Source organism: Phasianus colchicus, chromosome 3 (genome assembly GCF_987193195.1).
Source record: "Phasianus colchicus chromosome 3, bPhaCol1.hap1.1, whole genome shotgun sequence".
Classification (NCBI taxonomy): domain Eukaryota; kingdom Metazoa; phylum Chordata; class Aves; order Galliformes; family Phasianidae; genus Phasianus; species Phasianus colchicus.
In genome coordinates, this window is record NC_143438.1 from 16412508 (window position 1) to 16436479 (window position 23972).

The 23972-nt window shown below is 39.2% G+C and overlaps 2 protein-coding genes across 5 annotated transcripts in view; one reads left to right on the forward strand and one right to left on the reverse strand.

Moving 5' to 3' along the window:
* Nucleotides 1-1932: 1932 nt before the first annotated feature.
* Nucleotides 1933-16516, reverse strand: C3H5orf22 (chromosome 3 C5orf22 homolog). The gene is made up of 9 exons (XM_031589247.2): nucleotides 16345-16516; nucleotides 15477-15622; nucleotides 14205-14354; nucleotides 11347-11809; nucleotides 9612-9674; nucleotides 8009-8130; nucleotides 7103-7169; nucleotides 6524-6663; nucleotides 1933-5612 (listed from the first exon to the last, which is right to left on the reverse strand). The coding sequence occupies exons 1-9, from the start codon at nucleotides 16441-16443 to the stop codon at nucleotides 5480-5482; spliced, it is 1383 nt and encodes a 460-aa protein (XP_031445107.2). The 5' UTR covers nucleotides 16444-16516; the 3' UTR covers nucleotides 1933-5479.
* Nucleotides 16464-23972, forward strand: part of DROSHA (drosha ribonuclease III) — a 67918-nt gene continuing 60409 nt past the window's right edge. For 2 of the 4 annotated variants that reach the window (XM_031589245.2, XM_090137057.1), the window contains exons 1-6: nucleotides 16464-16535; nucleotides 17788-17933; nucleotides 18691-19548; nucleotides 21459-21551; nucleotides 22703-22934; nucleotides 23786-23927. In XM_031589245.2, the coding sequence (XP_031445105.2) occupies nucleotides 18698-19548; nucleotides 21459-21551; nucleotides 22703-22934; nucleotides 23786-23927 (1318 nt within the window). In that variant the 5' untranslated portion in view covers nucleotides 16464-16535; nucleotides 17788-17933; nucleotides 18691-18697. The other 2 variants (XM_090137058.1, XM_090137059.1) reach the window with 2 other exon arrangements.

The following is a 23972-nucleotide window of genomic DNA, read 5'->3' on the forward strand; positions in this document are numbered from 1 at the left end:
CATCAGAACTGACAGCTGTAGCAAGAACAAAGGCATTTAAAAACTCCTCCAAGCAAAGCAGAAGTTTCTCTTGTAGCTGCATCCTTAAAACTACACAGATTTACATTTAACCATAGGTAACGCTATGAGGCAATGAATGCTCTAAATTGGGATTCCTACCAAAAAATGTAAAGGTGCATGCATCAGAGAGAGGACATCTTATAAGCAGAGGTCAGTGTGACTGCATCACCAAGGATAACTGATAAGAAAAATTAAACAGATAATTCTCTGAGTAGAACAAAAACCACCACATAGTTTAAAATATTCACTTGAATTCCAGATCAGTGTAACAATGTTTAAAAACTGGGCATGGTCCACTTCACACACTGTGTATTAAGAACATTTTCTAAGGTAAATATTCATTTCTATAATGAAATATTTGAAAATGGAAGTCAAATGCTATTGACTGAACGTCACCCTGAAACCATGTTAATCTCCCCCTCTATTTCCTCAGTACAGAATATTCTGAGACCAAGTTGACAACTTCCAGCACACTATCAAGTAAAAAGTAACCAGATAAAAATCAGAAACTGCAAATTTTGCACAGGATGCTGCTATTTTGTCTTCATGTTCATATATAATGCAGAGTGACATCTATACCTCCTTTGTCTAAATTTGCTGCAAGATTCACACAGATGCTACAAGTATATCTAAGTAGTACATACATATTGAGAGGTCAACTTGAGAAAGTATATGGAAAGACTACAAAGCTGCTTTTTCCAGAAAAGAAAAAAAAATAATAATCTTTTAGATTAGAAAGTACAGTGATAGTAGCAGGGTAGCAAAGTCCTTAGCTACAACAAATGAGAACAAGCCCAAATGCAGCAGCCAGGGACACAAAAATGGAAGAAAAATTGCTTACCTTTAGAAGGCCTCAGACAGACACAGATATCCATGGAGACACTCTTGCCTTCACACAATGTCCCAAGTTGGAAAGGATCCATAAGGATCACTGAGTCCAACTCCCGGCTCCCCACAGAACCACTCAAAAATCAGACGATAAATCTGAGAGCAGTGCCCAGACACTCCTTGAACTCCAGCACTTGGGGTTGGACTGCTGCCCTGGGCTGCCAGTTCCATGCCCACCACCCTCTGGTGAAGAACCTTTTCCAACACCCAATCTGACCCTCCACTGTCACCAGAAAGCAGAAATCAGTGCCTGCTCTTTTGTTCCCCCTCATGAGGAAGACGTAGGCCACAATGAGGCCTTCCCTCAGCCTCATCTTCTCCATGCTGAACAAACCAGGGGACCTCAGCAGATCCTCACATCTTCCACTCCAGACCCTTCACCATCTGTGTAGTCTTCTTTTGGATGCTCTAGTTTTATGTCCCTTTTGTATCGTGGCACTCAAAATTGAACACAGTACTTGAGCTGAGGCCATACTAGTGAAGTGCAAAGTGGAGCAGTCACTTCCCTCAACTAGTTGGCAGTGCTATGCCCAAGATATGAAAGATATGGCTGGCCTTTCTGGCTACCAGGGCACACTGCTGGCTTATTTTCAATTTGCTGTTGACCAAGCCCCCCAGATCGCTTTCAACAGGGCTGTTCTCCAGCATCTTATCTCACAGTCTGTATGTATAACAAGGATTACGCCTTCCCAGGTGCAGAATCAGACACTTGCTCTTGTTCAACTTCATGCAGATGGTGATGGCCCAGCTATTTTGTCTATTTCTCTGCAAGGCCTCCCCATCCTTGTCATCAGCTCCTCCCAGTTTCGTATTGTAAGCAAACTTGCTCAAAACAGCTACTAGTCCTACATCCATAGGATCATAGAATGGCTTAGGTTGGAGGGGCCCTTAAATATCATCTCATTCCAACACCCTTGACACCAAAGTAATTTATGAAACTGTAAATGCTTCATAAAACTCATACATATATATATATTTGCTTTGCATATAATTCTTTTATTTAAGGGTTTTGGAACTAAACAGTAATATTTTTTTTCTACCTGCTCTGTTTAAGAAACTTGAAATTTTCAGTCCTCTGTATGTATTCAAAAAGACAAAAATAACTCTCCGGAGGGATTGTTAGGATCCAAATTAAAAGCCTAATTGGTGCCTATCTTTCACAACTAATTATTTCTTCAAGCTCTGTCACTACAAGATAACCATAATTAGACTTAGATCTAATAATGATCTTAGATATTAAAATTTAGTGTAAAAACTACTCCAACAATTACTTATCTAATGTGAAAACATCAGTCTTCCCAAATAAAAACAATTGGGTAAGTTTAAGAGACAACAATTTTTTTTAATTATTATTATCTATTCCTAGCATCTCGAACACGCAACTACCAAGCTGGTTTTAAGTATCTCACAAGTTGATTCCAGTTATATTCATTCATGGTGGACATCTATTACCAGATTTAGTGTGCGCACAATTACGTTTTCTCATTCAAAAACCTTATTGATCCTTCTCAGTAGTGTTTTAACATGGCAGTCCAAAACAATGTTTACTTTTTTTTTATATGGCTCTCCATTTCATAAGTCACCATCTCAGTCTTATTCTATATGAAATGAGATATCCAGAAACAGCTAATAGAATTCAGAAAATTCTCAGTTATGAAATATGAACTTCTTCATGCTTTGGAAGCATTAGAATCCTGAGAACACTTTTCTAGTTTTGTCTGCCTACTCCAACAAGATAATTTTGTAATACTTACATTATCACAATTTTTTCTACTTGTAAGTCCTCAGCAATCCATATTTAGTCCTTTTTATTTCTGCTTTTATTTCATTGTCAAGACTGAGATAAACAGTATTTTTTTCAGCTGTCATTCATTTTCCAATCAAAACAGGGGGAATGTTTAACTTGCTTCATGTGAAGAAAAAAATTTAGAATAGAATTAATCTAGTATTTCTCTGACAGACAGAATTTAGATAATAATTAACAACAATACAGTCAGTGCTAAAACATTAGCTAGACACAGGTCAAGGTATATTTCTCCTTTATCTTCTTGGTATTGTTTTCATTTGTTTGTTTTTCCAGATATTATAACAATTTTTATTTATTTAATAATAATGACATTATTTATAGTGTTTTAGGAGAAAGGGCAATAACATCATCATGAATTACTGCATACCAAAGTTTCGTGGAACTGTTTAGGTGCATCAGGCCTGCAATTCAGTAATCTTCTATGCCTTCGCAAATAAATTAATATACCTATGCATTCTATCTTACACTGCTTCTCCTACTGTTCACAGTTTTTGAGAATAATTAAGAAAAGTGAAAGTATGAAATATTAGCAGATGTGTAGTTTCCAGCTGCTGTTACACTCTACTTTCCATGTTTAGCTTTTGTCATTAACTTTTTTCAATCCTTTTCACATCATCTTTGTATGTGCGAACTCTTAAAGTGAAGAACTTAACAGTGTGACAAAAGCAGACTAAGCAAAAGCTGTTTAATATCTTCTATTTATGAGTAGAGTCCATCAAATTTTAGCCATTGACTGAAGAACCTAAAAACAGGAGAACCGTCTTCCTTAACACTTTACTAAAAGAGAAAATAAGACACATTAGAAAAGTTCTTCAACTCAAATCAGGCACCCAAATTATCCTGTGGGGATCAGTCTCTCTTTGCTCACTTTCAAGGGTGTACACAGTCTTTGAGTACATAGAGAAGAAGTGTAATACAGAAAAATAAAACAGGATAGTATTATTTCAGGCATTAGTCAATAGCTCCAGTAATTCTAATACTTTCAAAGATCGCCAGGGATCTTCAACAGGAATCTGAACAAGCTCCTGGGTGATCTGCTTCAACGGGACAGGGTATTTGGAGGAGATGACTTCCAGAGTTCTTTTCCAGCTTCAGCCATTCACTGAATTAGTTAATCAATATTGGAGCAGGTTAAGATAGTCAAGGGCTGCAAAAAGCCAGCAGGTATCAGAGAGTTTACCAAGAGTTTACCAAGCAATCATATAGAAAAGCTGTTTTCCATAACTGAAAGATGCGCGCAATAGACCTTTTCTCTTATGGTTTAATCTTCTTTATACCTCACATCTTCTTCTGTAGATACTAATTTATTTTCTGAGCCTTTCTGTGCTCTCAGAGAAGTCAGCAGATGGTGAAATTAAGTTCAACAGTAAAGAGGCATTACTTCTGTCAGGTAAAGTGAGAAAACCTTTCTTCTTTTAGTTTGTTGGTTTTTACTTATGCGATACACATGGTATAACAGTTTTTTTTTTTTTTTTTTTTTACTGATTCTTTCTCTCCTTCTCACCCCTTTCTTCTGTCTTCTTTTTTCCATACTTTTTCTAACTATCTCATTATTATCATATCATGCTTCCTAATAGTGCTGTATCATTACATTACATTACATCATTACATTAGTCTATCCACATTTGATTTGTTGGCTTTCAAGGCTAGTAAAACACTTTCCCCTAATAGTAAATTAGAACATTGAGAATCCTAGTAATTACAGACTATGATTTTGTAGTGATGTATTTTCTAGTATATGCCACATATTGTGTCTTACTTTGGAGCTTCTAGGTGCTTTGGCTTAAGAAAGCAAAAACAAACAAAAAAAATCCAACATGCAAAAAAACAGAATCAAAACAACAACAAAAAAACTTGTATGCATTTAGAATTACTGTTATGTGGAGTGCATTAGCTGAAATTTACAACAGCTTGTTGTTGTGAAACAAAAAATTCTTAATATTTACTTTTTTTGTTGCACTAAGTACAACAGCAGAAATATATAATCAGAAGCATTCCCAATAAAACCCAGATGAACGCTGGCTGCTTTCTTTCCTCATGTACATTTATTTTTTACTTGTTCAGCACAGTTCAGAAAGAAGGAAAAAAAATGAATTTACAGAAGTATTAACATTGTCCTTGGACCAAGCCTATGTCTGTATATTGGGCATATTATCTGAGTCACCAGTTAAATACCCTAGAAAAATATAAATGTAAGTTATAAATAGTATTCTGTGGATGGGCCAGAAGCCACAAGATGCTCTAGAGAATGTGAGCAGTGTGCCTGGACCATTCAAGCACAGCAGTTAGGAGAGATCCTTATGCAAACTTTAGGTTTTAATGGCAGTTTTGAGATTATTTTTTTAAAAGTACAATGTAAGTCAGAAAGAAATCTGTTACTTGCTGAACTTCATAAAATAAGTTTAAGTACAAAAAAGAAATCAATTTATTTTTAAAATGTCCTTTTCTAAGCAAACTTAAAGTAATTAGGTGACAAAATACATTCTGTGGACAAAGAATAGTTCCTCTTGCATCAATGTTAAGAATAAGCAAGACAGAAAAATAAGAATTGCAGAATCATCTGAACAAACCTATATTGGTAATAGTTCAGATGCAGCTGGTTTGGAAAATGCAATGCAATTTAAACTCTTGGTCAGCTTGGACTCTAGTGCCACCTGCTGAAATAACAGCCAATACACAATTTAAATTCATCAACAGCATTAAAAAGCAATGCATGAAGAAAAGTCACAAAGAAGATGAACTGCTTGAGTAATCTAAATGCACATCCAGAGTGCCATACATGAAACCAAGTAAACTGAGAACCTTCTCTTGAATGATGTCAACCTGCTCTGAAGGGCAATAGTCATCCAGACTTGATCTGTAACAAAGATTTGAAAAAAGAATGAGAGTATGCTAGTTTGCATTCAAACAAATAATTATTTTAAACACTGGTAGAAAAAAAATGGAAAATTCCAACTCTGTGGCTGGCACAGGAAAAACAGCCTTCTATTATTTTAAGTATTAGCCACACTACTGTTCTTGACAAGAATTATTTCAAGTCAGATACTGGCATTGCTGCCTGTATTTTAGGGATACTTAGTGTTCTTCAAATGAGTAAGTTGCAATAACTTGTCAGTAGATACACTGTGGTCTTCAAATTAAATTCTCTCAGGACTGGATTTCTGGCCCTGGCCTCAAACTCTGTTTTGTCCTCCTAAATAATCCCCTTGCAGTCCCAGAAGCGCAAATTTTACTCTATGCAAAACACTTTAGATTTTTCTACAATATGAATACCTTTCAGACTATTAGATGAAAACTTGTCCCAGTTCCATCAGAAATTTCACTAGAAACAGAAATCTTACCTGAAGTGCAATTAATTCTAGACCAATAGTGGGAAAGGCCATGCAGGCACTATCTTAACAGAAACAATGAAGATAATACAAACCACAGTGACAGCTATCCTCTGCACCAAACAAGGCTACATAAAGCCTTTATATAGCCTACAATGAAGGTTAAATCATCATGTCTTCATTACTGTTGATATCTGTGCTGGACACTCTAAAGCCCAGTAAGACTGGACATCAGCACAGAACCTTCCCTCAGCAGTATAGGTACTATCACTGTCTAATGATTCATGCTTCCAAATGCCAATTTTTACTACGCTAAGATTTTCTCTTGGAGATAGAATTTCTTTTGAAGACAAGTCAACCGATGCCATAGTCACAGAATCATTTAGTTTTGCAAGCACAATCTGAATTTTTTTGAGTAAACAAGAACCTACAGTCTTACCGAGCAATTGTCACAAGCGTGGGCTTAGGCATGTTTTTCAGCAGAATCTTCACAGACTGTAAAAGGCCATCAATCTCCTCTTTGGTGCTAACATGATGGGGAAGTTCAACATAATCACAGGTCAGACCAGCCTGATGGACCTACAGACAAATCAAACAGATTTTCTTTTCTGTTGACAAATTAGTAATATAGCTTATCTGTGTAATAAATCCCTAAACTACTCCAGCCCAGCAGGTAACTTTCACATCTTCAGGCACGAAGCTTTTCTTCAGATAGTAGTTAAAAATAAAATAAACAGACCCTGATGAAATGAAACCTTACATCACAGGAAGCAGCTTGAGACATGAGAGTCCTAAAGATCTTATTAATGTTGCATAAGTATAGACAAGCATAGTAAAATTTCAGAAGCTTTTAAAAAAGCTGCCTAAGCAATAACATTAAAAACAACAACAAAAAAACCAAAAACTTAAAATGTTTGAGTCAAGAAGCAAACCTAAAATTAAGTATGTCCTTTTCCCTGCTTGATGAAGTTATACTTTTGAAATTAATTACTTTCTACTCCTTTACCCAGTCACCTACCATTTCATAGTCTGGGCTCTCCATTCTGCTTTTCAAACTGTGTACTAATTGAACAAGTGGTTTCAATCTGGAGTTAAAAACAGAACCAAAACTTACGTTAGCAGTTGGAAACATACATGTGGAAATTAAAAAAAAAATAACATAGAAGTTAACATGTTGTTCCTCGTCATCTTGCACCTGAGAAAAATGGAGTATCAGTATCACGTGCTGTTTCAACAGATCTTCCTCAAGAAACCCCTATATTCTTATCTACGCCACACACAGCTGCTTTGCCTTTCTTTTAGGGCAACCTAGAGAAAAGCTATTGCAACTCAAAAGTAATGTACTATGATAAGAAATGCTCCTGGTCATTGTTACATGGGTCTGGCAATAACTGATGTATGATTCTGTTTGCACTGCTGACTCTGCAAAGAAAATCCAGTAGGTTAAGTCTGGAAGACTCTTTGCAGCACTACTTTTGCAACAGGTCAGGAATGAGAGCCTCATCTTCTGTGCTCCAGAAAGGTTCCCAAGGAAGGAGAGGTGGCACGAAAAATCTCACTGGCACTGGGAAGTGGTTTCTTTTATTGCAGTAGAGAGCTGAATCTTAGAAAGGGAAGGAAGGTAGTAACAGTGAGTTCCACAGGAAAATCAAAACCTACTCCTACTAGTATGGAAAAGGTAAAGGTCTTTCAGGAGAGGTGACTGTTCTAGTAGTTTTAGCAGGAAAGAATCAACAAGAGGCTTATTTATTTGAAATGTTGTAATCCCAACTTACTTAAGCTGACCAGGAAGGGTTCCAATATGGTGGTAATAAGGAAGAACACTTTACTGCTAACTGTGTCACCAGTTCAGGAAGATTCTTCTCCAAAGGCTACAGGAATAAACCAACGACGGGAGTGTTTAAGCCATTTAGAGATCTCCTACCCAGGATAGGAAGCCCACTTCTGTAAGGTCTCTTCATCATCACTGTCACAAAAATCTGCAAACGCTCCTTCTAGATCTTCTAGCTGATGAACACGGTTTTCAACACAGTCCAGCAAATCCTCCTTTAAATATGCATGTAAAAAACAAAAGAGGTAAGAATGATTCTCCTAGCTAAATCATGGCTTACACTACCAGTCAAGCTTTTAAATGGTTCATCTCATGTAAAATGGGAAAACAACTAGCTCTTTGCTACAGGGCATCTCTCTTCAAGATGATCTGAATGACTGCCTGCAGAAATTAATTAGGTACCTTCTGAAACAACAACAACAACACAAAACACCACTTCTTTCTCCTCTGACTTTCCTATGAAAGACCACATCTGTGTTGTAGTAGAATACATTAAGGAGAACAAAAAAACTATATGATTAATTGCTGGATTTGTTTGTATAGCACTGAAATGCTGCCATATTTGATTAATTTATTATGAACATGCAGGGACTCAGATGAATGCAAGCTTTATACTTTTGTAATGAAACGAGACCTTCATATTTCAGGTTTAAAAAAATATTACTAAAATAAATTAAAAAAAAAAAAAAAAAAAAGCAAAATGAATTAGCTGAGGTTTTAAAGTTCTTTCATGCCTGAAAGAATTTGGGATTAATTTAAAATGGTTGCTACAGCTCTGATCCAGCAAAAATTTAGGCACTGTTTTAAAACACTCTGAGCACATGAAGAAGAGGCTGTCTTCATTAAGTAGGGTTACATACATGCGTGCATACAGCTGTGCATGTAAATACTGCAGGATACACAGCACATGAAGCTAAAAGCAATGCTTAACCTATTTGGTATAACAGATGCTCAGTGCAGTGATATATGAAGGTAAATTATTAAAAAGCACAATGGTATAAATATAACAATTAAGAACATAGATGTTCTCATTTTAGAGGCTGCTTCTTTTTGCCAGTGATGTCAACTTCATGTTAAATTTAAAGAAAAGCTAAGGGTGTTAACCATTCCTGAAGTACACCTTATGATCCTGGGGTATGAGTAAGACATCTTTCTATGTGCACCAGTAATCAACCTTAAACAGTCAATCCCTACACTACTTAAAACAAAAACCCCAAACAGTACTTTCTTTGCCTATAATAGTATGACAGAAATATAGATCTAATTGTACAATTAAATAAATAAATAAAATGCAAACTAGGCATTTAGCACAACTCTGTCTATAAAGGAAGAGCAACCTGGGCAAGGAAAGGGAGACCCAGAAAGGCAGGGAGAAGCACAACACCAAAAAACCCTGTTGAATCTTGCAAAGAAACACAGCAGATGATATGTTATGTTTTCATTTGTCTTGTCAATTACCATTTGTTTGCAAGAATTAATCTTTACATTTGTGTTAAATATTTACACACTTAAATGTTAAAATGTTTAATGCAAAAGAATTACTAAGACACTGCTGATTTGTGTTCAGCATACTGCATAGCTTAATTAAAGTCTACTTCATTAAGCATCTTTCATAGATTCCTTCTTTATGCTAAGTCATTTTTATTTTGTAAATCAAAAGAATAATTCCTCATGTATCTCACAAGAAATACCATACCTCTGTTGCATTTCTGTGAGGTTTCTTGAACTTGTACAATTCCTGTAAGAGCTCATATTCTGTCTTTGAAAAAGGAGAAAAAAAAAATTAGTTTCTTCAAGTGGAAATCAAAAACTTCAGAGCACTGCACTTTTGAAAAACAGAACAAATTTGAACATGATAATTTCTCTACTCCAATACTGCAGATAAACAAATCTTATTATTCATTTAACACCACTGAAAAGACAAACAGAAGACTTTTTCAGGAGTAGAAGAGGGAAGAAAGGGCAAACTAAGAGGTCATTGAATTTTACAGAAATATAAAGCATCTCTAGCAAAATATTTTGGATTTTTTTTCATGTGTGTAAAGAGAACAATCTTCTGAATTCACAAGCCATATTTGCTTTTTAGTTTATCCTTGGGTTCTTATATTCCAAGTATGAACTTGAGCAACATGCTCTGATAGAATGATTGCATTTTACAATAGAGGGAACAGAGGTAAGAAATATTAATGGCAAATGAAATTCTTATCAGTAAAGGTATACTTGGAGCTCTGTGCAAGCCCATGTCCAAAAGTGGTTCCTAAAACTGAGAACTTAGCACAGTACAAGAAAATAAAAACCACCTCCCAAATAAACAGATCAACCAACAAGACTCTTCCATGGCTTTATGCAGAATCAATTGTAAGGCCTCAAAGGGTTCATATGTGACAAGACCCTCACGGTGCTTCTGCTTTGCTTTATGCTTCCTTTGTGATTCTAAATTCTAAATGATTAGTGTTGGTGATAGTCTGATGGTACCATGATCGTAAAGATTCAATGTCAGAAGCTAACAGAGATGAGGACTGCTGTACTTATTTCTACACAGCGAACAAGGAAGTAGTGTGGTATTCCAGCTGAAACTCTGAGAAGTCAGATGTTCTCCAGCATAGGCTGAGATTAAAGTACCATTAAAGAGAAGCTTAGCCACCACAAACAGTTGTGATATTGCAGAAGAATTTGAAAATTGTAAATCTTTAAAAAAGAATTTGCATTTAGTGCTACATGCAATTTTCAGGGCAGATTAGCTAGTTCCTAAAAATCACGTTCACATCAAGAAAGCTTCCTAACTGCTCAGCAACTCTGAGAATCTACATATTTATAACACTGCACAAGAGAGGTATCTTTTGTGCGCAGTCAAGTTATAAACTGAACACAAGGCATTGTCTTGAGCTCAGTGCCATGGCACCAGAGACAAAATCTGCTTGTTCATTAGCCCAGTCAAAGGAAATTATTTACAGTCTCTCATTGAGAGGAGTCACCACTCTTTGAATAATCAACACCATGATATCCTTTGGACAGTCTGTTTCTGATACCATTGTGGCCTTCTAAAAGCATGTTATGGGAAAGGGTGAAGAGAACAATCTCTCACCTCTCCCAAATTAATCCTGATGCAGGTATTTGGAACATTACCTGTAGAAAACCAAGTATGGCTTTTATGTTCTACACAACACACAGAGGTATGCCATGTATCTCTAAGCTTGAACGTGCACTGAATATCCATTTCAAATGTAAGGACCTAATCCTGCTAGGTTGCTTTGCTTGTTAGTATATGTTCCCTTATACTGTCTCCCTGTCAAATATTAGTATAATTCATTAGTTATGACCAGCTGATCCACTAATTTATCTTAGAAGAAAGTTCCTCCACAGACATCAAGTGCTAGAAGGATGAGTATTCTTTTATGAATGGTAAGGGAAGTTTCCATTGTCATACTTACCTTTGTGTACATTTCTTTAAATGGATTCTTAACTGAAAAAAAATCTAAGTCAATGTCTAAAACAAATGCATTCCCATTCTGAAGAACTTGGCAGATATCTTTAGCAACCTCCCTTATTGGACATTCATTGTTTCTTATGGAGCTTGAAGCTGAGCATTCTGGCAACAGTTTCGCCCTGTTCAGGGCACTTGCATGTTGTACTTCCTTGTTCTTCACACTTGAGAAGTTGCTATCGTGGTCACCAGGAGCCACTGATGAAGAGGTAGCAGCAGTGTTTGCTGTGTCATCTGTATTTAGCTTCAGTCTCTTAGTGGATGCTTCTTTGTCATTTTCTTCCTGGCTGTTTGATGCTTCAGTAGGATTAATGAGAACGACATGTAAATTTAAAGGCTTTGGATTTTCTAGCTGATCAGTGGGGACATAAAGACCATCACTTAAAAAGTAATGATCTGTACCTGTAACCCTACAATAGACAATAACTCACAGTTAATACACATCTTTGTAAAAAGCTTTGCAAATAAGTCACCAAAAGAAAAATGAATTAATGTTTGATAGGTAGCAAAAGCAATAAAACTGTGCATACAAAATTATTTACTTTAATCTCCAAGTGTTTAAATGGGATTTTTTTCTACCTCTTCAATGCTAAATCAATATATTAAAATTCATTCTGGAATTTTGATAGTAGTCCTGTAAGATTTTTTAGTGGGTAAGAAAGATTTATGTTATGTGCTATTAAGATTAACGTGCCAATGAATTGTATCTTACATCAATAATTTGACAAGATACAATCAATTCTATGGGATAATAATACAAAGCACTGGATATTTTGCCTTCAATCACTTTTTTCTTTGTGAGGAAAATCATTATGGTTGCATTTGAGAAGTGCTCTGGAACCCACGGATGTCAATAAAACATGGATTAATATACAGCATTTAACTGCTTTTTACCCTGAAATATGAATCCTTATTCTAAGTGTGAGGAGAGCAGGTAACAAGGATGAATAGCTACATATCCATGGAATCCACTTAATTTAAAAACAGAAACAACAACAACACCAACCCAAAACCTAGAGTTCACTTATAGCAAACAAATAGTACTGTTTTCAAGCCATATTACAACACATTACGCCTTAAGTGCCATAAATTCACAGAATCACAGAATGGCCAGGTTGGAAGGGACCTCACGGATCATGATCTCCAACCCCTCTGCCACATGCAGGGCCACCAACCTCCCCATATAGTCCTAGACCAGGCTGCCCAGGGCCCCATCCAATCTGGCCTTGAACACCTCTAGGGACGGGGCATCCACAACCTCTCTGGGCAGCCTGTTCCAATACCTCACCACTCTCTCTGTAAAGAACTTCCCCCTGAAATCCAACCTAAATCTCCCCTCCCTCAACTTAAATCCATTTCCCCTCATCTTGCTGTTATCTATTCTTTCAAAAAGAGTTGATTCCCCTCCTGTTTGTAGGCTCCCTTTAGGTACTGAAAGGCTGCAATGAGGTCACCCCGCAGCCTTCTTTTCTCCAGGCTGAACAAACCCAGCTCCCTCAGCCTGCGTTCACAGGGGAGGTGCTCCAGTCCCCTGATCATGTTTGTGGTTCTCCTCTCCAACAGCTCCCTGTCTTTCTTGTACTGGGGGCTCCAGACCTGGACACAGTACTCCAGATGGGGCCTCACAAGAGTAGAAGGGGACAATAACTTCCCTGTCCCTGTTGGCCACCCCTCTTCTGATGGAGCCCAGGATACCATTTGCTTTCCGAGCTGGAAGAGCACACTGCGGCTCATGTTAAGCTTTTCATCCATCAAGACCCCCAGATCCTTCTCTGCAGGGCAGCTCTCAAGGACAACTCCTTCCAGTCTGTATAGATGCCTGGGATTCTTCTGGCCCAAGTGCAAAACCTTCAATTCAGATTAAAGAAATAACTTTGAGAGGAAATGTGAACTTCTATGCACTTCTGTTAAGGCCCCTATCAATTACAGGGTATCCCCATCCATCAGCCACATTCAAATAATTTCAAAAATGGCAGAAACCTGAAGTTCAGTTCCACAGTGTTGGCATCCTGAGGGACCTAAGGCAACCCAGAGGAATAACCTACAGGAATCTCATTACATTCAACTAAGATAAAGAAAAGGTCTTGCATCTAGGACAGAATAACATCGTGCAGCATTACCAGCTTGGCACAGACCAGCAGGATGCTACAGAAGAGGAATGGTCAGTCAAAGTATAAAGCAAAGTGTGCGCAACCAATCCATACACCCCTACAATGATAAAGACTAATTGCAAAATTTCACTGTACTAGCAAGCCCATAACCAAAAGAGAGATTTCACCTTGTATTTAGCACCACTGAGGTCTCATTGGACATATTCTGCCAAGGTCTGGACCCCCAAAACATGTGAGATGTCAACAAACTGAGAGGATCTAAGAGAATGGCTAAGGAAGTTAGAGGACCGGATGGAGCATACAACAAGGGGAAGTTGAGCAAGTGGGCTTGTTTCATCTTGATAAGGGATATTTGAGGAGGATCTAAGTGCTGTTCTGTTACCCCAATCCTCTAAAAAACTACTTTTTTCCTAAGATTTTCATTTTATCAAAGAAAATTAATTGAAATCTTGGCTGAATGCAATGAAGTGTGAATAACTTGAATTACTTTTTTTTTTTTTTAAAAAAAAAGAGACTAAGGCACAACTTAAACTTTACCTCTTAAAACAAACAGTCACATGACACCCCAAAACATTAACAAATACAAATTGAATTTTCATTGAGAAAAGAAAATGTATCACTATATTTATTCAAGAATACAAAATACACGGCACATAGCTGTTATTTTACCAGCACTGGATAGCAAATGATTTACCTGATTGTAGTTGTTGATATGTCTTTCCCAACTAAAAAACTGTGTTTGCCCTCTGAGATCTGCTGAGCCCACGGTGGGTGAAGCCACACCACTTGAGAAATATGGCCAGCATAAACAGCAGGCATAATCCAGTTCTCAATACTTAGCTCACTGTAATGATGAGAGAAAGACTGGCAATAACACTTACTTTACCAGCAAGTAAAACATTGTCAAGAACAGCACAAATACCCCCATGCAAATCATCTGAAGTTAACATTCTGTGTACGGGTCATATCACCAAAGAAAAGAGAAAGGATTGAAATCTTGATTTGTAAGAAGAACCAAAAATGTATACAATAAAATTTTAAAAGTAATAATCAATAGGATTATGAAGTGCAGTCAGCTTCACTCTTAGTATGGTTCTTTATTTGCTACATGGACTTCTTGTCTTTCTCTCTGAATATACCTGACAGAGTAGAAGTGCAAGGTGCATCATGAATTCCATTCCACATAATTGACCCCAAGGGAGTATCTTATTGTACGTTGCCCTAAGTAGACTTCAGATATAACCTCAGTTGTGAATGTGAGCCAATCAGCACCTACAGAATAGCATCTGTTCTTATCATCCTAATTCTTTATGTATATGATGCAGTCCAAAGGCTTCTCATTCATCCAGCAAAGAAAACTAAATATGGACCATGGGCAGGGTGACACAATTGCTAATATACTGATTATCTCCTCTTCCCACTGCTGTGTACCAGTGAAACACAGGAACAATTAATATTTATTTTAAATCAGGAAATAATAGACAAAAACAGATCACCCTGTTGCCTACCTAAGAAGATAGGGATAAACACTGGTCTTAATTATCATACTCAACTTCACAGATGCACCAGGTCAGCACAAGAAATGTTTATTTTAATCTCAGTCAATTTGTCACCATTAAGAGAGAAAAGCTGTTCTAAAACCTGCAGCTCACTGAAAAGAATCCATTTGGAGTGCTGTCCTGTCACTCAGAGGAACTGCCCAATCTGACAATGTGAACTAAAAGTAAATCATGTCTTACATCTTCTTAAAATGCAACATAAACATTTGACCACGCTCATAAAAGAAACATAACAACTTCTTTTATCCAGAGCTATGAAATTTTGTACAGAAAATAAAGAAAATACAGCTTGAGGCTGATTTACACATCTGTTGCTCGTATTTCATATGCAGTTGTATCAATATTCAACAAAAAGCAAGCATAGCAAGAAGTGGACAATGTATCCTGATGCAGCACACGAGACTTACTTAAAAAGTGCTTCTTTGTCAAACACGGTATCTGCAGGCATATTCACAGGGATAAGGAGGTCTGGATGGGAATCAAGGTGAACAAAGCTGATGTTACCAGCAGGCAGATGCTTTGAACCAATTGCACGATAGATGAAAGGCAGCACCTAAAAAAGCACATATTTCCACTGTAACGAATGAGACAGCTATAAAAGCAGAAACACCAGTTCCACTCACACTCCCTTAGAATTTGGGTTATATTTGAAAGAGAAAAGAGACAGCAAACAATACAGAGGGGTAGCAATCATGTTCATGGGGCACAATTATTGAGCCCTGAGCATGTGAAGCTAACAGAAGATTATGCTTCTACTTCCTTTACTTCTTTATAAGGCTCTGTATTTGCAGCAACCCTTCTCACTAATCATCCAGCCCCATGACTAGAGGCTTGCTGTTGTTGGGTTTTATCATAGAATCATAGAATAGGTTGGGTTGGAAGGGACCTCAAAGCCCACTCAGCCCAATCTCCGTGTACTGGTCAGGGTTGCCAGCAGCAACTCAGCTGCTCTGGGCCCCATCCAACCTGGCCTTGAGCACCTGCAGGGATGGGGCACCACAGCTTCTCCGGACAGCTGTGCCACTGCCTCACTGCCCTGTGAGAGAAGAAAACTGAACAACAGATAATTTAACCCATCCAGCTTCAAAGAAGGGGTTTAACTCCCGATGCCCACGTGACTTGACTCGGATGTGCTTTTCCCACTGCCCAACCTCATCCTCTGCTGGAGTTCTTCACTCAAGAGCTATCCGCAGATGAAAACAGAACGCGAGCTGACCGCACCACACCGCCACCTCCCCCCGCAAGCCCGGCGCTTCGCCTGACGCCGCCACTCACGTCCTGGTGGTCCTCCACCACCCACACCGGCAGCGCCGGGTACGACCGCAGCCCCCCGCCGCGGGGCCGGGGCCCGCAGGCAGCCGCTGTGCCGCTCATGCCGGGCGGGGCGGTGCTTCCTGCAGCGTTGTGCCCGCCCTGCGCTTTCCTCTTCCGGAGCAGAGGGCCGGGCTGGCCGCGGCCGTGCGGCGGTAGGTGGGATGGGTTGTGTGCCGAGGGTCTGGGGGTGGGCAGGGAGCCTGGAGAGCGGGCTGTGATCCGAGTTCGGGTGTTCGGTGCTGGGCTGCTTTGCTGTCTGTGAGCCTGGGGGAGGCTGTGCTTTGGTGCTCTGTGTGGTAGGAGGAAAGGGGTTCTGTCTGTTATTCTGGGTATTTAGCAGCTGTGAAGGTACTAGAGCCAAAATTGTTCTCTGGCGATCCGGGGAAACCTCACTGTGGCCTTCCAGTGCTTGAAAGGAGCGTATAAACAAGGTGGGGAACGGCTGTTTGCCAGGGTGGATGGCGATAGGACAAAGGGGAATGGTTTTAAACTAACACGGGGAGGTTTAGGTTAGATATGAGGAGGAAGTTTTTCACTCAGAGGGTGGTGAAGCCCTGGAACAGGTTGCCCAAGGAGGCTGTGGATGCCCCATCCCTGGAGGCATTCAAGGCCAGGCTGGATGTGGCTCTGGGCAGCCTGGTCTGGTGGCTGGTGACCCTGCACGTGGAAACTAGATGAGCACTGTCATCCTTTTCAACCCAGGCCATTCTGTGATTCTATGAACTGTGGGTTTTCTTGAGAGCCTTTATAGAAGCAAGAGTGCTGGAGAGGCACTGCTGACTGGAAGGGAAAAATCGATTTACCACTGTGGCTGCTGCTTCCTAGAAATGCAGCTTTCTTACTGAATCCCTTGGCCTCTGTTCCCTTTGAAAAGGGAACAAATCCCACCACCAAGACCAATTGATAGGCCAAAGGGGAATGGCTTTAACCCTAAAGAGGGAAGATTTAAGTTAGGTCTTAGGGAGGAAATTCTTCACTTCTAGGGCAGTGAGGTACTGACACAGCTGCCCAGAGAAGCTGTGGATGTCTCGTGTTTGGAGATGTTCAAGGCCAGGTTGGATGAGGCACTGGGCAGCCTGGACTGGTAGTGGCAGCCGTGTCCATGGTAGAGAGTTTGGAACTAGGCAGTCTTTGAGGATGCTTCCAACCCAAGCCATTCTGTGATCTTTTAGGAAAACAAGGCTTGACTACTTAACTGATTAACTTTTCTCTCCATTTCAAGGAAAGCATCATGAGATCTGCTCAGGGACATGATTTAGTGAAAGGTTGTTAGAGTTAGGGTAGTTTGATTAGGCTGTGGTTGGACTTGAAGACTTTAAGGTCTATTCCAACCTGAACAATTCTATGATTCTATGAGTGTTTTTTTAAACTTTATTTTACTGTTTTCTTTTTTTTACCCCACAGGTTTTAAACTTAGGAATTTTAATTAAAGAATGAACTTTATCTTTTGTGAAGCACAGCTGTTTTCATTTATCAGTTAATACAATGCATTACATGTGTGCATAGTTTTGAACACAACTTCAGCCTACTTGAAGCAGTGGCAATTACTGGTAAGATAAGAATTGGATTTATGAATTTTTGGAACTGTTTATTTCATTTAACTTAGAGTAACAGCGTAGTCTACACTGAAAATTTTTATGTGACCTGTTAGATTCTCATCCCACAAAAAGACCTTTGCCTAACTTGAAGTATTGCAAAACATCTGTTGAATTTGTCCCTGTGATAAACTGGGGTGAAAATCATGAATGTTAGTTGCTGTTTAGCTCATTTAAAATGTGTGTGATTTGTAGGACCAGATAACTTGTGATGAGGTGTCAGAAAAGTCTTCCTATCTGAACTCTAGAATGATGTGCTAGAGAGATCTCCTCATTTTAGGACCTGGGTGACTGTTGAAGATGCTAACATGATTGGTTTTTATGGTGATACAGGGTATCTGAAGTCTTTATACTGATGTATCTTGTACATACTAGTGGAGCTGCTTGCAACCATAGCCTGTCCTTGCAGTCACCTGTTAAAATTAACTTTGTCCTGAGTCGGGGAGCATGGTCCAGTTGGAGTGCTGGATTAAAGACTACTGGTAAACTACTGTAGAGGATTAAAGACTTAAAGAAATGAAAGGGTCCTAATGATCTGTACTAGAGCTCTGAGAAGTGCAGAGCTCCCACTGAAAGACAGTCATCTTCCACTGCTTCTTTTAAAGGAAATGACAGAAACTAACTTTGCTATTTCAGGAATAGTTCTTGCAAATGTACTGAGGGCCTTCTACAAAGTTTTGTACAATGAACTTTTATATTTTCCTCATTAAAGGTGAACCATGTCTTTCCATTCTGGACGAGGATGTCCCCGTGGGCAGGGGGGACCAGGAGCAAGAACATCAGCACAGACTTATCGTCCTCAGAACCTGCGGCAGCTTCACCCCCAGCAGCCCTCTGTACAGTACCAGTATGACCAGCAAGCCGCACCTCCAGCTACCTATTCAAACCCTTCAGCCACCAGTTACATGCCTCCCAGGCCAGACTTTGTTCCATATCCCCCACCGGTTCCCCCTTCCACACAAAATCCCATCAACCAGTGTCCCATGAGGCCACCATTTCCAAACCATCAGATGAGGCAGAGCTTCCCAGTGCCTCCATGCTTCCCTCCTGCTCCTCCACCAGTGCCAGCCCCTAGCAATGCTCCTGTGCCAGCAACTCCTACCGGACAGAGCACTTTTCCGTACATGATGCCTCCTCCTGCAGTACCCCATCCTCCCCCACCACCAGTCATACCACAGCAAGTCAACTACCAGCCTGTGTATTCCACAGGGTATTCCCAACAGTCATTCCCACCACCTAACTTCAATAGCTATCAGCACAACTCTGGCTCCTTTCAGAGCAGCACTACCAATAGCAGCAGCAGCAGCAGCCATTTTCGGCACACGGGTCAGTACCAGGGAGAAAAATCACAAAGTGATCGACGATCTCCAGAGAGGAGCAAGCACTATGATGAGCACCGGCATCGTGAGCACAGTCACATCCACGGTGACAGGCATCGGTCCAATAACCACGGGGATCGTCGGGATCGAGGCCGCAGTCCGGATAGGAGGAGGCAGGAAAGCAGTCGGCACCGGACAGAGTATGACAGAGGAAGAATGTCACCTCATCATAGAAGTTATGAGCGTAGCAGGTAGTGAGATACATTCTGCTTGCAGTGGGAGAGCTTTGGTTGTTGTTCTGTGGTCTATGAGTGTGTTCTTTGCTCCCCCTTGTTTTCCCTTCCATTGTGGTATATAGGCAAGTGCTCAGCTCTGATGGAAAGAGCTGCTCTTCTGCTGTCTTTCAGATACGGTTTTTTTTCTTCATCTCTGCAAGCCAGTATACTTGTCCCCCTTATCCTTGAAAACAGAGTGGGCTGCTGAGCAGTAATCTGACCTCATTGGGATTTACCATAGAAGTTTATGTTTGTGTGGCTTGACTCAGGTAGCTGAGTGCAGACGGCTCAGTTTGGGATGTATTTTTAAGTTTCTGTCCCTCTGCTTTATAGATGGAATCAGACTGAGAGCTATGAGCTGACCTTGCACAGTTCGCTGTGCAGTGTTCTAGAGCAAACCATCAATACGTTTGCTCTTTTTGTCTAACCATCTAGGTGAGAGTTCACAGAGATACTTGAAAGTAAAGTTTATCAGGGCACCTGGATCACATGCTTCTAATTTTGGAAGATCTGGTGTTTTCATGTGTAACATGAATTTATACTTAGTGTCTGTTGTAATGAAAATACTTGGATTTTGAAATGCAGAAATTTAATTCACAACACCTGTGTTAAAAACACAAAAACAGCAACAACAAACAAACAGAAAAAAACAACACCCACATGTACTAAGTGTAGTTTGTTTTGGTTGATCTTAATCTGATTTTCAAAAAAAAAAAAAAAGATTTTCCCTAAGACTTTTTTGTATGATGAGCATGTAGAATTTTCAGTGTTTTATGGATGACCCAGATGTTTGTCACATAATTTCACAATTTACAGTTTGGATTGAAAAATTCAGTTTTAAGTTTTGCAAGTATGTATTTCCAGCAGTTTCTTTCTCAGAGGTTGGTCTGTTACTGATTGAAGACTACAGTTTCTAGATCTAGTCTACAATGTATCTGTGTATTGTAAAGGCAGTTCTTTCCCTGCCTTGGTATGTCTTTGCACAGCATTTATCTCTCAAGCAAATCAGAAGGCAGTAGGATATACAGTAAATCTACACTTGAGCAAGAATTAGTGGGTGTAGGGAAGACCAGTAGATAAATTATATAAACTTTGTGCTTTGTAAAATTGCATGTTATTTCATGCATATACATGTGGAAACATACATATATTCATAAATGATTCATCATTGCAATAGCCCACAGAATTACCTGAGGTATGTATTTATGATCCCTTGTATATCAGCAGACTCTTTTACTAGGAAGTGTAACAGTTACACATATGATTGTAGAATAACAAATTGTCAGCTGTTAGTCTGGAAAAGTGCCAGTGTGATATCTTTGGCACTTAATGTACCCAGTAATTCCTGCTAACTTCATAGAATCACAAAATGGCTTGGGGTGGGAGGGGCCCCAAGGATCCTGTAGCTCCAATCCCAGTTCTTTATGTTATGTGCAAGTGGAGTCTTGTAGGTGAGGTACATGGTTTTGTTGTGATACAGACCTTGTATGTATCTTTTTTTTTTTTTTTTAATCTGTGTGTGTGTGCATCTCAAGTGACTGTCAGGAGAAAAGGGCTTGCCTGAAATACTTGAGTTACTGCTGTACTTCCAAAGTTGTGTGCGGAATAGGATTTTGTTCCATGCCTTGAGGCAATGAAGAGTGGTTAAAGGTGTAGTAATCTTACCCTTCTCTGTTTGTCACCGAAGAACAGGAGGAATGACAATAAGTCCTGTGGTAAATTTCTCAAAGATACCTCTGTGTTGTATGAATTTAAGTATTACTGAGATAGATGACTTTATTAACTGTCATGTCATTCTGAATAACATGATTTCAGTTTGCTTTCAGGTGTGGAACGTATGAAAGTCCCAGATTTCTCATTTAATTTATGTTTTTGAATTCTTCAAGGGAGCGCGAGAGGGACAGGCATAGGCACCGTGACAGCAGAAGATCACCATCACCAGACAGGTCCTACAAAAAAGATTATAAAAGAACAGGAAGGTAATGAGAACACATTTGGTCTCCCTTGTTTTTATGAGGGTACGAATGTGTGCATACATAGCAGGTTTGAAACTCAGAGATGAATCTTAGATTTGTAACCATATACACATAGCTACAATGTTACAAATGTCACATAGTTACAAATGTCGTGGTTATATGAAGGCCTTGTAGAATTAGAAGCAGGATGAGTTTCTGGGAACTCCGCTGTATGCCATACATCTGCTCCAAGTAAGTAAAGTACCAAGTTTGCTTAGAGTCATTTCATGTTTAGATCATGATTTAGGAACTTTTCTTGTATTGATGCTCCTTTCCTTTTAAATCTTGGCAAGTTGAATTCACTGTGACATATGGGCCTTGTAGACAGAGAAGTTTAGAAAAGAAAAAAAAAAAATAATCACAGCTGGTGTCAATCAAACTGCAAGAATTGGAGTTACACAAGCAATTTGCTTTCTATATAATCCAGTAAAAAGTTACATATTTTCTCATACAAATAGTCTGTAGGCTCTAAGTTGTAGTTGATGGTATAATAGAAGTGCTAAGTCAGGAAGCATTGATTGAGCAACTGGTGGGAAGGCAGGGTGAACGCAGGGGAGCTCAGATACTTGCAATGCAGCTGAGGGACTGGAAGGGTGGAGCCAGGATCCCATTCAAGGGTTGACAGTGAAGGCAAGGGTATCTTGCTGGAAATCCTGAGGCTTTCCAAGGGTACACAGATTATTTTTTTTTCTTTGTTTCTGTGCCCAGAGCTGCTGCATTGAGCATATCCTCACTTGCTGCGTCTTAGGACTTTGCTACTCTGCTAACATTGCTCTGCTTTCCATCGCATTATAGAATTACAGATGGGCTTCAAAACTGGGGGAAAAGTTAAAAACAGCTCTTTTCAAATTTAAGTAAAAAATTTAATCTAAACTAACATTTGTTTCCGTTTTAATTCTTGAATAAGGTTTCAGAATATGAAAGCACTTGTAATTTTAACTCCTTTTCTAATAAGTCTAAACTTCAAAGTATTTATTACGGTGAAAAGTTAAAAGCTGGAAAAGGCGATTAGACTTTGATGTAATTCATATAGTAGAATTATATGCTTATTGGAAGCTACCTAGTTGTCTTTATAATAAAAAACTAATTGGTTTTGTTTGTTTTCTCCTGTTAAGCCGCTCTCCAAGCAGAGAAAGGAAGAGACCTCGTTGGGAGGAAGAAAGAGAAAGGTGGTCTGAGAGCCAGAGTGGCAACAAAGAAAAAAATTACACTAGTATCAAGGACAAAGAGTCAGAGGAGAATGCATCTGAAAAAAATGAAGATGAAGATGATGAATTACTTAAACCAGTCTGGGTTCGCTGTACCCATTCTGAAAGCTATTATTCAAATGACCCTATGGATCAAGTGGTACGTTCTGAAATTACTGCAAACTGTCCATTTTTGATTATTTGATTGCTCAGTTCATGTGAATTCTTCAGCAGAATTGTGTTCTGTATCATTCAGTGTTGAATCCTGCCAAGCATCTCAGTCTTTAAAAACAGAATAGACCTTATAGATCTATTTTCTATTTTCATCAGTTTCTTTAATGTCTTTTTATTCAGATTATTGGTACATGGAAGAGGGGCTTTGTCTTCACAAGAGAGGGTATTTTCTGTTATGCCCACATTTGAGCAAAACTACCTAAATTGCCCTATCTTCCCTTAAATGCTGACAAAGTTTTATGCTGGAGGAAATCTTTTCTTTTTTTTTTCTTTGCCAGTAGTGGTTACTGGAAGGGTAGGGGAGTGGTGTTTCAATGAGGAGGTTTATCTTCATTTTTTTCTCTTCTTTTTTTGAGAATTAAATGGAGGGTGAAATCACTAATTCAAAGTAGGCAACAAAATGGACTAAGTTCTGTGTTTTTAGGGCGTGATATGATTCTTGTGAATTGCAAAATATTTGCATAGAAGGTCTTTTGTTTCTTCTAAATCTGAGCTGTTAGATATTAGTATTCAGCTTTATTAAATGTTCAGCCGCAGTTCTCCTTGGCTTGGCCAATGGTTTGATGATCATTCTTCAACAAATGGAATTCTCTGCTCATTCACCTAATGGAGCAATGTGGCTATACACCTAAGCCTTATCAAGTATTTCTGTACTTCATTTAAATTTCAGCACTGAGATTTGTCTTTTTGCCCACGCTTTTTACTTTGAAACATCGATACACATTGTTCTCTTGTGCCAGCACTGCCTTTGCTTTTTTCCTGTTTTTTAATTAACAGGGGGACTCTACTGTGGTAGGCACAAGCAAGCTCCGAGATCTGTATGAAAAGTTTGAGGAGGAGCTAGGAAAACGACAGGCAAAAGCCAAAGCAGCCAGGCCGCCATGGGAGCCACCGAAGACCAAGCTGGATGAAGATCTTGGTAGGCAGAAATGATAGCGAAGCTTTGAAATGGAGCAACCTATAG